This window comes from Python bivittatus, unplaced genomic scaffold (genome assembly GCF_059951505.1).
Source record: "Python bivittatus isolate LINGU-HERP-01145 unplaced genomic scaffold, Pbiv_v1 ctg000580_np1212, whole genome shotgun sequence".
Classification (NCBI taxonomy): Eukaryota; Metazoa; Chordata; class Lepidosauria; order Squamata; family Pythonidae; genus Python; species Python bivittatus.
The window spans coordinates 19,819,106-19,834,756 of NW_028277087.1; the positions used below are offsets into that span (position 1 = coordinate 19,819,106).

At 35.3% G+C, this 15,651-nt stretch overlaps 1 protein-coding gene across 1 annotated transcript in view; it reads left to right on the forward strand.

The window, feature by feature from the left end:
* Positions 1-1,150: 1,150 nt before the first annotated feature.
* LRRC9 (leucine rich repeat containing 9) overlaps positions 1,151-15,651 on the forward strand; it is a 65,458-nt gene continuing 50,957 nt past the window's right edge. Inside the window, exons 1-10 of the mRNA XM_088149718.1 lie at positions 1,151-1,207; positions 3,735-3,953; positions 5,687-5,827; positions 6,756-6,819; positions 7,714-7,784; positions 8,582-8,764; positions 10,686-10,871; positions 11,999-12,207; positions 13,410-13,541; positions 15,263-15,439. Coding sequence (XP_088005844.1) covers positions 1,151-1,207; positions 3,735-3,953; positions 5,687-5,827; positions 6,756-6,819; positions 7,714-7,784; positions 8,582-8,764; positions 10,686-10,871; positions 11,999-12,207; positions 13,410-13,541; positions 15,263-15,439 — 1,439 coding nt within the window. The remainder of the gene's footprint in view (positions 1,208-3,734; positions 3,954-5,686; positions 5,828-6,755; positions 6,820-7,713; positions 7,785-8,581; positions 8,765-10,685; positions 10,872-11,998; positions 12,208-13,409; positions 13,542-15,262; positions 15,440-15,651) is intronic.

The window sequence follows — 15,651 nt, forward strand, 5'->3', positions numbered from 1 at the left end:
ACTCTATACAATGTGACAAGAAAGGAAGAAAAATCAAATTCTATGGCAATATTTGAATGAACTAAAGATCAAGACTGTTAGAAGTAAAAGGAAGGAATTTAAAGTTGGTTTATTTGATCAAGGTCAAAACAAGATATGTTGTTACCTCTGGCAACCCTTGATGGACTGTCTTCTGACACTAGGACTGAAAAGATGATGCTTTATAGATAAGAGATGTGATATGGGATGAAGAGATAAATGTTTGTAACCTTAGAGAGGGTGAAGAATCACTAAATCTGTTTATATCTGTTGTGGTGAAGGTTGGAAATCAATTCTTCATATTTTTCTTTTTTCTTATTCTTACTTTTCCTCTTCTCTCTCTTTTTTCTTTTTTCTTGCACTCCTCCTTTTCTTTTAACTTTAGTTTGTATTAGATTTTAGTAGTATATGTATGTATTAGATTTTAGTAGTATAATCAAAATTATATATATACATTCATATATATTCATATATATATATATATATATGAATGAATATATAATTTTGATTATACTACTAAAATCTAACATGAATGAATGAATGAATGAATGAATGAATGAATGAATGAATGAATGAAAAGTCAGTTGTGGGGAACAATGTTTACTCTCCTGGTAAATGGGTATTTTGTGGTTGCTATCTCTCACCTTGGCAAATATTTTGTGAATAGGCACTCTTTATGTGGAAGCCATTTGCTGAGAGCACCATGACATTATCTTAAAATTCTGAAAGTGCCTACTCATCCTAAAGGGTTGGAAATCCCTGAACTGGGCTATGCATTTGCTAGTTTAAGATTGGCTCTAGAGCAGTATTTTCTAACCTTGGTAACTTCTTGATGTGTGTGGTCTTCAATATCTTGAATTCTTCAACAACTATGGCAATTACTGAGAATTCTGGGAGTTGAAATCCATGTATCTGAAAGTTGCCAAGGATGGGAAACACTGCTTTAGAGTTCTGAAATGCTCTAGAGCTTGGGATCTGGTATCTTAAAGTTTATCTTTTACCATTTGTGTCCTCTCATATTCTCCATTAACAGCTGAGTCCTGGATTTATAACTCGTTTCTTAGCAAGTTATTGCATTTTTATTCTTATCTCTAGCTGTGAACTATGTCTGTTAAGCTGAAATGCTCAGAAAATGATACAGAGTGAATCTCAAAACCAGATTGCTTCTGATGAAATAATTAAAGAATTGGTAAGTTTTAGCATGTCTTTAAAAACCTCTTTGATAGTCTAAATATTTGGAAATACATAAGAGCAGTCAAATAAAATGACATACAATAATTACCTTCCCCTCTGATCTTACAGCTGGGCCTAAAAATGTCATATTTGTCTCCTCTGATATCATATCCCTTCAATTCACTGTTCAGAATTTGTGTAAGGTTATTAAATATTTATTTTTCAGTGTTGTACATGAACCAAACCTTTAATTATGGCAGGTTAAAATGAATTGTATATATTACATACAGGCTTTATTGGCAGTACAAGGGAAGCAAATTAACTCTTGTCATTATTGCTACATACACTGCCTATCTTTCTTTGTTGTTCTTTATTGTTTAATAGGATTATTTGGCACCTTTTACAATATGCAATATATATTTTAATTGATTATCGCCCTTGTAGTTTGCACTTGCATGTATAGGAGGAATGTTCCTTGTTACTGTATAATCTGTAAAGGGGGCAGTCTTTAGGAATATAAAATCAAGAAATCCTAAGAATACTTTTCAGGGCTGTATGCAAATAGGATAGGTTTATTAGTGGATATTTTTATGAGGACTATACAGAAGCTGCAAGTTCAACTATTGAAGTCTTTAGGGAGACTGTGGTGGACTATCTGCTTTCATTCTTCCTTGTAAGCATCCCTCTGTCATTGTGAGGAGCAGGATACTCAACTGAATACTTCACTGGTCTTAAGCAGGCCGTGATCATGATATTCATTTCACTAATGTCATTACCCTGTTTCCGATAAACACGTGTTCTCTACCTGTGCTTGCATGGCATGCTAAATGTGGTTAATTCTATAAACTGATTAAGGTAATGATTGATGAGCATATGGTGTGAACACATTACTTTTGAAAATTGTGATTATTTTTTATTAACATATCAGGTCATCATGAATAAATATGGTTTTCCAGATTTATTTCTTAAGTATAAAATGTTAATGGGCTGACATGCTGTGTTTGATCTATGGATGTGAGTTTTAATAGGGGCTTCAATGTTGTCTTTTTTGCTTTAATTATTTTTGATAATTTTATTGTGTTTTTATTGTTTGCCACTCAGGAGTTCCTTTTGGTAGATGGGTGGCCATATAAACTTTTAAATACATACATACATACATACATACATACATACATACATACATACATACATAAAATGGTGATAGACAGCAAAGGAGGACTTCATGCCTGTTGTGAAATAAACAGAAGCATATAGTTGCTGGAAACAGGACTTTGGCTTCCTAGAGTAGGGTAGTTCTTGCTATGTTCTACTCTCCCTCCTTGGGAAGTTGCAAGGGTGCAATGTTATTGAGGTTTAGTTTCCTTTAGTTTCATAATATTTGAATTTATTTACAAACTGGTATGCCTTCAGCATTCCAAGAAAGACTGTTTCTTTCTTACATAGCTCCAAATGCAGTTTGAACCCTGTCATATTTGAAAATCGTTCCATATGTTTCCTTTTATAAACACATAGCTTACCCTTTCCTTCAGGTTATAGATAGTGGTGATAAGTATTTTTCTTTTAAATTGACCAAGGATGGAAGGGCCAGGTGTATTTGCTCTACTACTCTGGCTTAGTTCACACATCATACAAAACCATTGTTTAACTATGGCTTATTGATGAAACCATAATAAGATAAATTTGCACAATGTTTTATACCATATACTATAGTTTACAAATCATAATGACTGAGTTCAAACATTGCACTAAGCATGTGAGATTTATTTTGTTTTTACTTAATTGAGTTGTGTAAACCTACCCACTGATTCACTTCCCTCCAAATTCCTGCAAATCCCGGAAGTAATAGCAGCAAGGATCTTTGGCACAATTCTCCCCCTGTGCAGTTTTACTACTTATTCCTATGTTTTACTGCTCATGATTTAGTTTAGCTATCACATGACTATAAGGGCAGATGGCAAAGCCTTGTATAATATAAATGAGATTTTCTCAACTAAAGTGAAAATCATTGAGATGCATGTGAAAAATCATTGAGATGCACGTGTGTGACGGAATGGAATTATGAAGGCCAAACTCAGGGAGGGAAACATGCTCTTTCGTCTCCTGAGGGGTGAGGAAGAGATAAGAGGATGAGGTTGGCACCTCCCTGAGGAATTCACTCTGTTTTGACTGGCTGACTTTGGGAACTGAGGTTTCAGTCTGGGAGGATTCTTGCTAGAGGTTGTAGCTAATAAACATTGCTGAACTGGATCTACATGGTCTCCTGGAGTTCCTTGGGCTAGGCCTGACAACGTGGTCCTTGCAGTCTTGGAAGCCAAAAGGGATGCAGACTGGACTTCCAGTTGGTAAATTGCAGTGTAAAAGACTAGTTTTTAAAAAGTCAAGTCAGTGAAGTAAGCAACTTAAGGGCTCCCTGCATTTAGTATTGGATCAAAATAAATACTTACGTAGTTCCTCTGGATATTTCAATCTAGTTTGAATTTACTACTAGTTTTCTCTCTTAATCATGAAGAAAAACATTAACAATCTTTATCTGTTTCTTCCAGTGTACGAGTAATGGATTATCTTATGAAAGAATTGAGCAAGAAGGAACTTCAGCAAAAAGCTTGGAGATGTTTTTCTCTGGCTACCCCAGAATAGTAGGCCTGTCTCATTTCCCCAATTTAACAAGACTGACTCTCGTTAGACAGAACATCCAGTGGATTTCTGATTTAGAGAATTGTCCGTTTCTTAAAGAGTTATGGATAGCTGAATGCTGTTTGACAGTAAGTATGACTTAGAGGTTAGCATTTTAATCTCCAGTGGATCAGGAAGTCTTCATTTAATTTGTACTCTTCTGCAACTTTTTCTGAGTTGAAGATTGCACTAAATCTTTGGGTGGTACACCCAGGACTGTGCTAGAAAAAGTAGTATGTGAACAAGAAGAGATTTTATTTCTTTTTCATTTATTTTTATTCATTATTTTTTTCCATTTTGAGGTAAACATTGGTTGAAAACTAGAATGTTTTGGATTAAGTACAAAAGTACTTGAGAGCAGGCCTGGCTTCTGAAGAATACAATTGTCTAATGAGGCTCTACTTCCTGATTCTATTCATCTTCTGCTTTGGGTTCCTGCTAAGTTATGCCACATGAACTTTTCATGTTTTTTCACAAATTCTAGTGGAGATATTGTTATTCATAACACACCCCACAACCATTTTTCCACCCAGTTTTTTTATTATTATTGTTGTTGTCTTTTTGCCATCCCAGTGTTGTACCCGATTGAGCAATCTGGTGTCATGATACTCTTTACTATTTGCTCATCCACTGTGTGTTCTCATCAATTTTTTCTCCCAGCTTGAAAAAAACCTCAGTGTTCTTCAAACTGTTCTCTATGTTGGTGGTTATAACATCTTCATTGCAGCTGATAATTACACTGGGCTTGGCAGCACCAGTATTTTCCTAGCAGCAAAGCCTAGGACTAGGATTTCTAAGACACACCAAACACCTTCTAATAGCCTCAGTGAAAACACCAACTCTCTTAATTTTACTTAACACTAGTTATAGTCAAAAACATTACTTTCTAGACATGTATTTAATAATTCCCCCCTTCTGTCACGTTAACAATTAAGATATGGTTGCAATATGGGGTGTCCAAAATATTTTGTCACAGAATGTTCTGACTCAAAAGCAGGCCATTCCAACCTTAGCGTGGGCCTTTCCAAGATTAGAATGTTCTAGGACATAGTATTTTGCACAACATATTAATGAATTTATAGGCCTCACCTAAGTATTTTTTGGACAGAATATAGCCCTGAAGCTTCAGCTTGTATACTTAGATTTCAAGTCTGACAGCAGTCTCAGCAAAGGAAAGAGAAGTGTTGCCAAAGTAAAAACTCTCAACCCATTTCTCATCCACAAATTTGCCTTTCAGCTCATACCTCACCCTCAGTGTAGAAATTGATGCTGTCCAGCTACCTGTTCAGCCTTTGCTGATCTTGAAAAGCAGGGCCAGATCTGATTAGAACTTGGATGGAAAACCACTAGCAAATCCTAATTGCTTGAAGAAGGGAGCATTGAACTATTTCTGTATTGTTGCCAAGAAAATTACATGGATGTATCTGAATTTTTCAGAAATCAAACTTGACTCAGGAAAGACTAACTTCTCCCTTGTTTCAGATTTATATTTGCACATTAGAATCCTGAATTGCAGACCTACTGCAACATTAAGACATTTTGAAAGCAATAATAGTTCATTTTAAGTGGTTAAAGGTCTTTACATTATCCCAGAAGTATTTGGAAAAGCCCAGGTCTGTGTATATGGGGAGAAGGGGGACTCTGAGAAAATAGTGGTTTGTTTATGTTCATCTAATGAGTTGCATGACAGTGGAATTAAAACTTCATGTGCCCAGGTTCAGATGACACTGTGTCAGTGTGGTTAAGGCATTTCCCCTTAACTCCAGTTCAATTTTCTGGAAATTCTGCAGTTTCCTCATTTGTGACTTTAATTTCTTTGCAGAAAATTGCTGGCTTGGAAAAATGTGTTCTTTTGCAAAAACTTTACCTGTATTGCAATATGATTTCAATTATTGAAAATCTGGAGATGCTAAGAAAGCTGGAGGTACTTTGGCTTAACGGGAATCAGATTAAAGAAATAAAGGTAAGATTGGGTTTTGCGGGGCTATTGATTCTCATCTGTCTCTTCTTTGTAGGGTTAGGCAAGTGGGAGAAAAGATAATTTAAAGATTGTGTAGGAAGCAGTAGAACAGCTTGTCCACTTTATTCCACTCACACCAAAAGCATTTTCTGATCAGAATATTTAGCAACAATACATACATAATCTCAGCAATACTAATCTCTTAAGTATCCTAGTTATACAGTTGATTAGTTACATTTTCCAATCAACTAATAATTGTAAAAAACCCTGATTCTTCCTTCCCTTCCCTTTTTTTCTCTTCCTTGTTTTTCTTTTTTTCCCCTCTTCCTTCTGAAGGAATGAAGAATGGTGAACCAGAAGATAAAATCAACATTAAAGTTACCTATTCTAAAACAAGTTAATAAAATAACCACCCAACCAAATATTAAAATAATATTCATTTGAAAAGGATACTCTAAAAGGATCTTGTTCTGGAGTAGAAATAACTCTGCAAGTGTCTGGATGAACCTAGGATGTCTTCCATTGTAATTTAAAACAGCATAAAAGCTAGCTGTACTTTTTCTTCAGAGAGAGTTCCACAATTGCAATGCTATTAGCCATGCTAAAGGAAGAAAATTATTAGGAATCTGCTAAATAAAATAGCTGTAAAAGGCCTGCTGTCCACAGATTTGACAATGGTTGTAGGCTGAATATAGTTTGTCTTACTTCTGAGGAAACACGTTGAAAATTAGACAAAATACAGCTTAGTTTAAAATTGTTTTCTAAAATAATTTGCTTTATGCAACATAATCTAATGTATGTCTGGTTTGAAGAATAGCTAAAATTAACTTATAAAATCTTACTATTCCTTGATCATTCACCCACAACATTTATTAAGGGTTTGCAATGTTCTATGATTCTAAATACAATATTCTACTGTATTTTTTTGCAGGGGCTGACCTCATTGGTGAGACTGAAGGAACTCAATCTTGCAGAAAACAATATTAGTAAAATTGGTACAAGATACATTGTATTTTGCATATTTTGCATATCATTAATGGGGCAAACAATAGTGAATAACTTTTCTACCTTGGAGCCCTTCTCTTGCACAGTGGCTTGTCATTTAGTGTGAAACTTTTGTGTTCCATGCTATGTAGTGGTACAACTAAGATTTTAGACCTTAGGCTAAATGGTCTTATCTAAGTGGGATTTCTTCAAGTGATTGTTCTATTACCAGGGAATAAGTTCCATTTTGTTACACATTTTTTTCAATATGTACAAATAATAAGCATAACAGGAACTATGACCATTCTGGATCAGAGGTGTCATATTTCTGAATATTATTAGCATTAATGGGTGTAGAGAGTAAGGAAGATGACTGGCAACAGATCTTGCATATCTCTGTCAAGGTCATCTTCCTTACTGTCTACATCAGGAGAGGGCTTTTGCCTTCAGGTCTGCCTATGAACTTCCAGAGGCAGCTGGTTGGCTGTTGTGGAAAACAGAATGCTAGATTGGCAGGCTGATCCAATATGTTTTTGAAAAAGATTTGTCCCTGTATGGACAAATTTATTTTTCTATAGAAATTGTTCTATTGCAGTTGCTTGAATGCTATTACAGTTTACTAGAAATCCTTGAAAGAAAAAAAAGGCCTCTCGAATCAAACTCTGTTCCTAATTCTTCCATGGATATGTCCATGCAGTTTTCTTGGCAACAATATAGAATTTATGAGACCATCTTCTTCCCTGGGATTTTTTCAAACTTCCCAATCTAGCCTATAGCCTTGGGTTTCCAGGTGTCCTTCTATCTAACCACTAACCAGATCTCACCCTGCTTAGCTTTTTGAAGAGCAACCAAGATTAGAACAGAGGGAAAAGTTCATGAATGATTTTGTTCCTTTTCTATTTTAGGAAACTGCTTGGATCCAAGTGAAAGCATAGAAAAATTAAATTTATCTGGGAACAGAATATGCTCATTTAAGGTAATTGCTGTCTTCTCATTCATCCCCTGGACCCAATTGCCACCTATTCCTGATAGGAGCTCTGAGTCCAGAAGGATCCGTATATTGTACACTGGTTCTGTTTGGGGTAGTGCAACCCCATACAGAACAAGAAATGGAAGACTACCTATGTAGTCTTGTTGGGATGTTGACTACCTCAATCTAGGTAGTCTTTATTATTTTTATAGATAACTCAAGGTGGCGAACATACTTAATACTCCTTCCTCCTCCTATTATCCCCACATTTTCTCCTATTTTCCTATTATAATCCCCAATTTTTTCCTGTTTTCTTAAGGCATGAAAGCCGGCTGGGTGACTTTGAGCCAGTCTCTCACTCTCAGCCCAACTCACCTCACAGGGTTGTTATTGTGGGGAAAATAGGAGGAGGAAGAAGTATAACTTGAGTTATTTACAAAAATAATAAAGGTGGGATAAAAAAAGGATGTTGACTACCTCAGTCTACAAAAATATAGCTGGGTTTAAAATGTGTGTGGAATGATTAAAAAGATGGAATGGGTGGTGGTATAGTTCTTTAAATTAGAATTGCTAGGAATGGAATCCAAGACCTTTTACATGCATAGCAGATTCTGTGTCATTAAGTTAAGATCATTCTGTTACCCTAATGCTGCAATATAGAGAAAGGTTATTTGGGGCTAAGAAAGCTTAACATTGGACTATTTAAGTTTGTTTTTATTCCTAACTTCCTGTAAGTTTTCTCTGAATGGTGAAGCCCAGAGTAGTTCTGGAGATTAAAAGTTTCACTTTTTTCTTTTGCAAAGGAAATTACCAATTTGGCAAGGTTACCTCGTTTAACAGACCTGTGTTTGAATGACCCCCAGTATCAAGCCAACCCTGTTTGTCACCTTTGCAATTACGCAACACATGTGCTATATCACATTCCTTTGCTTCAAAGGCTTGACACCTATGATGTATCTTCTAAACAAATCAAAGAGCTGGCAGAGGTGAGTGCAAATATAAAAATCAAAACTGAAAGGGGTTACTATTAGCAAATTATATTAGTGTTCCATCATATGAGTAAAAAAGAAAAATTGCATGTTTTCTCTTCTTTGTATATTATGATCATCCACATCTTAACACTTACTGGCTGAAAAGTAGGAATTTTCTGCATGTGAGATGATGAAAAATGCCAGCTGCCTATGAGTTATAGTATTAGAAATAATATAATTGTAGAAGTTAATGCTCAATTATTTTTTAAATTAATAAACTATTTCCTCAGTTAATTATAAGTTTACTTGATTACCCAACTTGTAGTTTAATCATAACTTCGAATAGGGCAGAAGAGTTCTTTGCCAGCTGAGAGTAGCTATGTTAATGGGGCAATCCCTATTGCTAATGCAGAAAGCCTACAGAAATAACTACCTCCTGGGCTACATCTTAAATATTGCCTGGATTCAGTAATGAAGAGCAGGAAAGTGAACCACCTGAGGTTATTTCAGACTAAATATTAGCCAATTCTCTGGTTTGGGGCTTAGTATTTAACTTGTTCTTGAAGAGCTGTGCTATTCCTGAAAGGTCAGGTTCATGGTTTTCAAGTGTCTCCCATAATGTACACTACCAGATGTTGGTGATGGAAAAGAGCGTATTGTGCAAGTATTTTTCCTATGCTAACTGAATGTTCTAGTGTCTGTCTGATCCCAGAGGAATTATCCATCCATGTCTTGGTTTCATCACCTTGAAATTATTGCTGAATGCTTTAGCGGGGAGAAATTTAATAAATAAATAAAAATATATATAGGCTATTTTTGAAGAGTGTGCGGCAATCTTTAATTGCCAAAAATGAAACAAATTGGCTGCTAACAAGTGCACAGCACCACTCCAATATTTAAAAATCTGCACTGCATGCAAGTTGTTTTCCAGATTCAATTTAAGATGTTACTTCTGACTTCTAAAGCTGCAAACAGCTTAGAACTTGCCTTTTGGAAGGATGCCTGTTTCATTATGTACTTGTAATATTCCAAGGAAATGAATCTGTCCTAATATTAAGATCTGCAAGAGAAGTCCTTTCCAGTGACTGCCATTTGCAGAAGTTAGTTTATTAGGCTATATGTGAAAAAACATTACTCCTTATTTGCAAAATGTTTTTTTCCCATAAGGCTGAGAGAGTGGAGATTAATCTTATCTCTGACTCTCTCAGGTTTTTGAGAAGAAAGGTGCATTGCTTTAATTTTCCCTGCTTTTTAAAAACAAACCCATAGAGAGGAAAGGGGGAAAAAACTAATAAAATATTTTGGAAATTACTCAAGATGTTGTCTTAGCAACCTTGTGGATATGTGTCATAGCAAATAACCTTACTTTACTTGTTACTTTTTCTTTAAATGATCCCACTGCACATCTTGCTGAAATGCAAGGGTTTTTTATATTGGATCAGAAGGAAATTAGCCTCCATGCCACTGAACCATGGATGGGCTAAGCATATTGCCTTTCAAAAGTCTCATCTCTCTTAACATCTATCCATCCTTCACCTTAGAATATCAAGACCCTGCCCCTGTTCTGTAAATTGATATATTTATCTATAATAATGTTAGTCTACTATTCATTAACAGTTCTTGATATCATTTTATGGGGCTGCTCACTGTAGAAGCATTGGAAGACAACCTAGACAAGAGCCGATTATTTACACTAAGGAATGGTGTAAAAGCACTACTATTTTGTAGGAATGGGCCCGCTGAAGGTAGAGAATGTAGAGAAGGGACATTCAACTGCTTTCCTGTAAGAGGCTGTTCTATATCTTGTTCACCTTGTTCAAACTTTGGGACTATAATCCAAGAATGGCATGATGATATTTTAGAATTGTAATTTATTATTGTATCCTTAAATGCTAGCATTCAGCTCCTTTCTGATTTTCCCTTTTATCTTTTAAAGACAACAGTGATGAAAAAAGTGATGTACTACAATATGCGAATCAAGAGTGTTCATAGACAACTGAATGAGGAACTTGAAAAGCTAAAAGAAAGAAAGTGCAAACTACAGAAATTGCCAGAAGATCGCATTAAACATTTCAGCTGCAACATGAAACATGTAAGAAAGGCAGATCCTGGCATCAGCAGAGTAAATTCTGCTGTTGGAATCCTGCCATTGAACCTTCAAGTGCCTGCCCACAATCCATTCTTAGACTTTCAGTAATTCCAGTTATGGCAGCAATTATACTAGGCACGTCTTTCCTTCAGTAATGAATCTTTCTTCCTTAAAAAGCTGTAACTTGGTAGAATACAGGCTTTGCGCCCAGAAAGTTCCAGATTCAATCCCAGGCTGAAGATTTCATGAAAGGGAAGTTATTTATAGACAAACCCAGTTTGATGACTTGAGGTGTTTAATAAAATCAATAATAAAAATTGTACTTAATATTATTATTAAGCAATAATAATATATTTAATATTAAATAAATGATTAATAAAAGCATACATAATATTTTGAGCAAATTGTTAAGTCTTCCTGATTTAATATTGAACTCCAAACACAACCCAAAGGAATAGAATTTGGAGTGTTTCTGAAACATACTTGGGCTTTGCAATTGGTCAGTAAATCAGTACATCTGAATGGTATGTTTAGCATGCCTTTAAAATAAAACCCATGCTTAGCCTTGGCAAATTATTTTTTTCCAGAAAAAGTATCCATATGGAGGCCCAACACAGATCAAAACCACAGTATAAAACAGGAAAGGGGGGTTAATTCTTTTCATTCCTATGCTTGCTATTTCCTTACTGGCCTCTCTACTCCCATTGCTGATTGCTCTTAAAAGTCCAGTTTGTTTTTGTGGAAGCAGATACTTGGGAATGGGCATTTTTGTGTGGAAACTGTATTTGAAGGAAAAGGTTATATCTGTCTCTCTGTACTCTGCATCACAATCTACAACATGACCTTACATGACTATTTTTTCTGAAAAATTAAGTGATGAATATTAGATATAGTTTTAGAAATGTGTGCCTATAAGATAATTTTGCTCTAAGTGTTGTTGTGTTTTCTTTTTCATTGTGGAATAACATCATTATTTGTATTTTCTTATTTATGCAATGGTGTGCAGCTAAACACGTACTGGGTTTTTTACTTGTCATATTTTTGCACATTATTTTATTTATACTATTTGGACTTTAGCTTTTCATTAAAAATGTTCATATCCTGCTTCATAGATTTCAGCCAAACTCTGATGCATTTTGTTGCTTTTTGTCTTAAAACAGGTAGAATGTGAACTGACAGAACTTCAAGCATGTGGTAGAATACGAGCTAGTAACGTTTCTTCAGGCTGGAACTTTGAATATGAAAAATCAGATGGGGAATTTGAGAGCCCAGATGAGGCCCCAGAGGACTCCAGTCTGGAGCAGCAATTTCTTCATAAATTAGATGCCCTCAAAAGAAGAATAAATTTCTGGAACAAGAAACTGCAGGAGTATGTACATCTTGTGAAAGGTGCAAGGGCTGCTGTTTGAACGAGTAGGTTTGGGACTTGAAGACACTGAGTTCATTGCTTGAGATAAGATCCACTTTGGGTTTGGGGTTTGCATGCTGGTCCTCAGTTCCTTCACATTTGCCTGTCCTCTGGAAGAGCCAGATAGGATGCTCTTCTGTATTTATGGGAAATACTACTCTATTGTGAAAGAATTTGTAGCAAGGTGAGAATAATTCAGAAAATCCATAAAGTGCATAGCAAGAGGACTTGAAAGGCTATTTGTTATAAATTCAGTACATAATAGCTAGAACCTAAATGAGAAAGTTGAATTGTTTAATTGCTGTATTTTTTTAAAAAGTGCTCAATATTTAAATTTGTTTTAATTGAGCAAAACTCTTTCATCAGTTGAGCACTTTAAAAAGTATTCCTAATTGGAAGGATAGCAGGGTTGTTGTTTTTTTACATTAATGGTCTTAATGTCACTTTTTTGGATTCATAGATGTCAGGTGCCCTCTAGGGGGAAAAAAACATTCCTTCTTTTGCCTTTTGTGAAATAGTTTCTGCTGGGACATTAATGTGCATTATCAAAGCAAAAATACTGTATTTACCTGAAAGGAAAGTGGGTATTTCCCCAAATAATTTACCTTTATAATGGCAGGGCTCTCTTCCATTAGCTGAATATGGGCAATGGAAGTGATGAAGGAGGTTGTCTAATTTCAAGGATGCATGAATTGTCTTAAATTCAGGATCACATTCCTGTCAGGTAACAAGGATACATTCTAGCTGGGAGTAACTTTGAACTTTTGATAAGTCCAGGATTTCTTTAAGCAGCATCTTTAACATTCTTATAACATTACGCATTAAAAAAGAGGCCTTGTGTTTATTATTTATTATAGCAACTTTACACCCATTAGCCAAAACAATGGAGTGCAGGTACAGATTTAGTTCTTGCAGAGCACCTGACAGAATTTGAATACTGGTTGCTTTTGCATTGTATCTGTTTAAATTAAATAAGACAGATACATGTATTTCTGTAGATTAAATTTGGAAAAATCAGAAAAAAATAACTTCATTAGGACCACCCTGAGCTTCTGCATAATCATAAAACTTGCTATGCAGCTCTTCAAATCATTGCCCTTTTCTGTACTTTGCCATTCACTGTGAATCTTCAGCTAAGGTGTATCCTGTGTGTTATATTGCAGAATTGAAACTATTTATCAAGCAGAAGTCAAGAAGAAGAAGAAAATCAGCAATTTAGCAGTACAATTTTTGCTTACTGAACTGGAAACGGTGGGAAACACACGATTTGAAGAAGGCTCACCAAATGACGTTTGGTACAGTTGTTTTGCAATGTTCTAAAACTTTATTGTTTAGTAGGTTGGTCCTTTCCCAACCCCAAGCCCCATTTATTTATTTTGAGTATGTTGTTATCTTACTATAACAATCTTCAATCTTGCAGTGTTATAATGGCTTCAAGTAAGCACCAGGACTAGAAGGGGTCGAGGCCACTGGCTGTAGAGCTTATCAACATGCACTCATGATATATCTAAATGCTATTGCCTGTCTGAAGGCATGGAAACTGACAGCAAGTCAGTGTAGGCAATAAGAAAGGTAATAGCCCAGTGATTTGTAAAAGACAACTTCCTATGTTCCATATACAATCTTGGCAGCTGGAACATCACAACAGCTTATTATTTAGGGAAACAGGAAGGTCATTTGTATAGGAAACAGAAGGGAGGAAAGTTAGATAGGATAAAGGAAAACAAATTGGTGATTAATGCAGATTAAACAGATACTCTTGGTCAGTCAAAAAGCAAATAAAGGAATTGTGAACTGCCTTAAATACCATTTTGGAGTAAAAAGCAGGACATAAATCAATATACTCTCTTTCCTTGAACTCTGTAAGCCACTCAGTCTAGCTAACACTAAAGAGAGACTCACATATTGTTACCATAAAGTTGCTTAACTATGTGGGAAAACACTGATTCCTAAAAGAGAAGAGAAGCCCCATTCAGGAGAAAGCAGAAAAAAATGTGCAGCCTTGTACAATATATATGTGTACAGGAAATCCCTCCAATAATGCAATAAAACAATAAGTTGTATTGCTACTGTTCTCAACCAACCAACATGCCTCCTCTCTGCTGTGGCTCCCTCAATAAACGTTAACCTACCAAATACTCTACAGGTTGTCATTCAACCCCCCACTACCACCACCACATAGGCATCACAGTCACAATACTGAGTTACCTCTACCACAGTCTGTGCTTGGAACACTTTTATATAATAATGATGGATTTTAAAACACAGAAAAGTTATATTTTTTGCAAAATGAGATTTGAATTAGAAGTAATACAAGTTTTTTTTGGGGGGGTCAATATACTAAACTTTGGAATTCTGATTTGTTTTAATAGGGCCACCCAGCACTTTTTGTTAGGGAGGATATAAAAAAAAGTTTTCCAAGAACTTCTTCAGATAATATGAATGGAAATAATTACTAGGTCAGTTCATTGAAAGGAAAGCAGGCTTTTCTTAGAAAACTGGGACGGAAAAAGTGTATATAGTAGAATATCTCAGGTCCAGTCTCCAGCATCTTCAGAAGGTTTGCCAGGATTACTTTTCAACTCTGAAAGTTAATGTCAGTCATTGTAATCAGTATTACATGTTACATGTTATTAGATGAACTAATGGTCTGACTTGCTGGAAGGCAGCTTTCACAATTATCATGTTTTGTGCTCAAATCTGTTATATTCAAAATAAAGGAATATAAATTTAGTGTAAGGTAGTGATAAAATTTGAAAGCAAATTTGAAAGTAAATTTCAGTTTCTTTCTCCCCTCTCCACCTCACACAGATTATTTTTAGGGAAAATAGTGAGGAATCCTACTACTGTTTTTATCTGAAAATAAGACTGTCTTCAAAATGGAGAGATTGTCTTAGATTTGCTGTAGTGTGATAAATGGAGGCAGATTATTCTTTTATTTTGTCTAATCTATTTGGGGAGGGCAGCTTCCTATTGGGTAATTATAATGACTCAAAATCCTCTTTCTTAACCACAGGTTTAATTCATGCTATGAATTAATTTTATCCCGATTTTGTGCCTGGGACTTCAAAGTATATGGCATTACTGGAGTGAAAGTAAATCGTGTCATTAGGGTGCACAACCGGATTTTGAGGCTGAATTTTGAGGAGAAATTCCAAAACTTTTTGGATAAAGAAGATTTAAATGAGTCCATGTGAGTCGATTTTAAAGAAAATTCATCCAAAAAATATATATAATTAACTGGACTTCAGTTCTTTGTAGCTTTTACTGTGTTATCTGGCTAACAAACTTATCCATCTGAAAAATGAGTTCAACAGATTGCAGCGAACCTACTGTAAGGATGGATTCAATCCAATCAATATTATTAAATGTGAGAGCAGGAATATATTGTGATTTTATGAGATG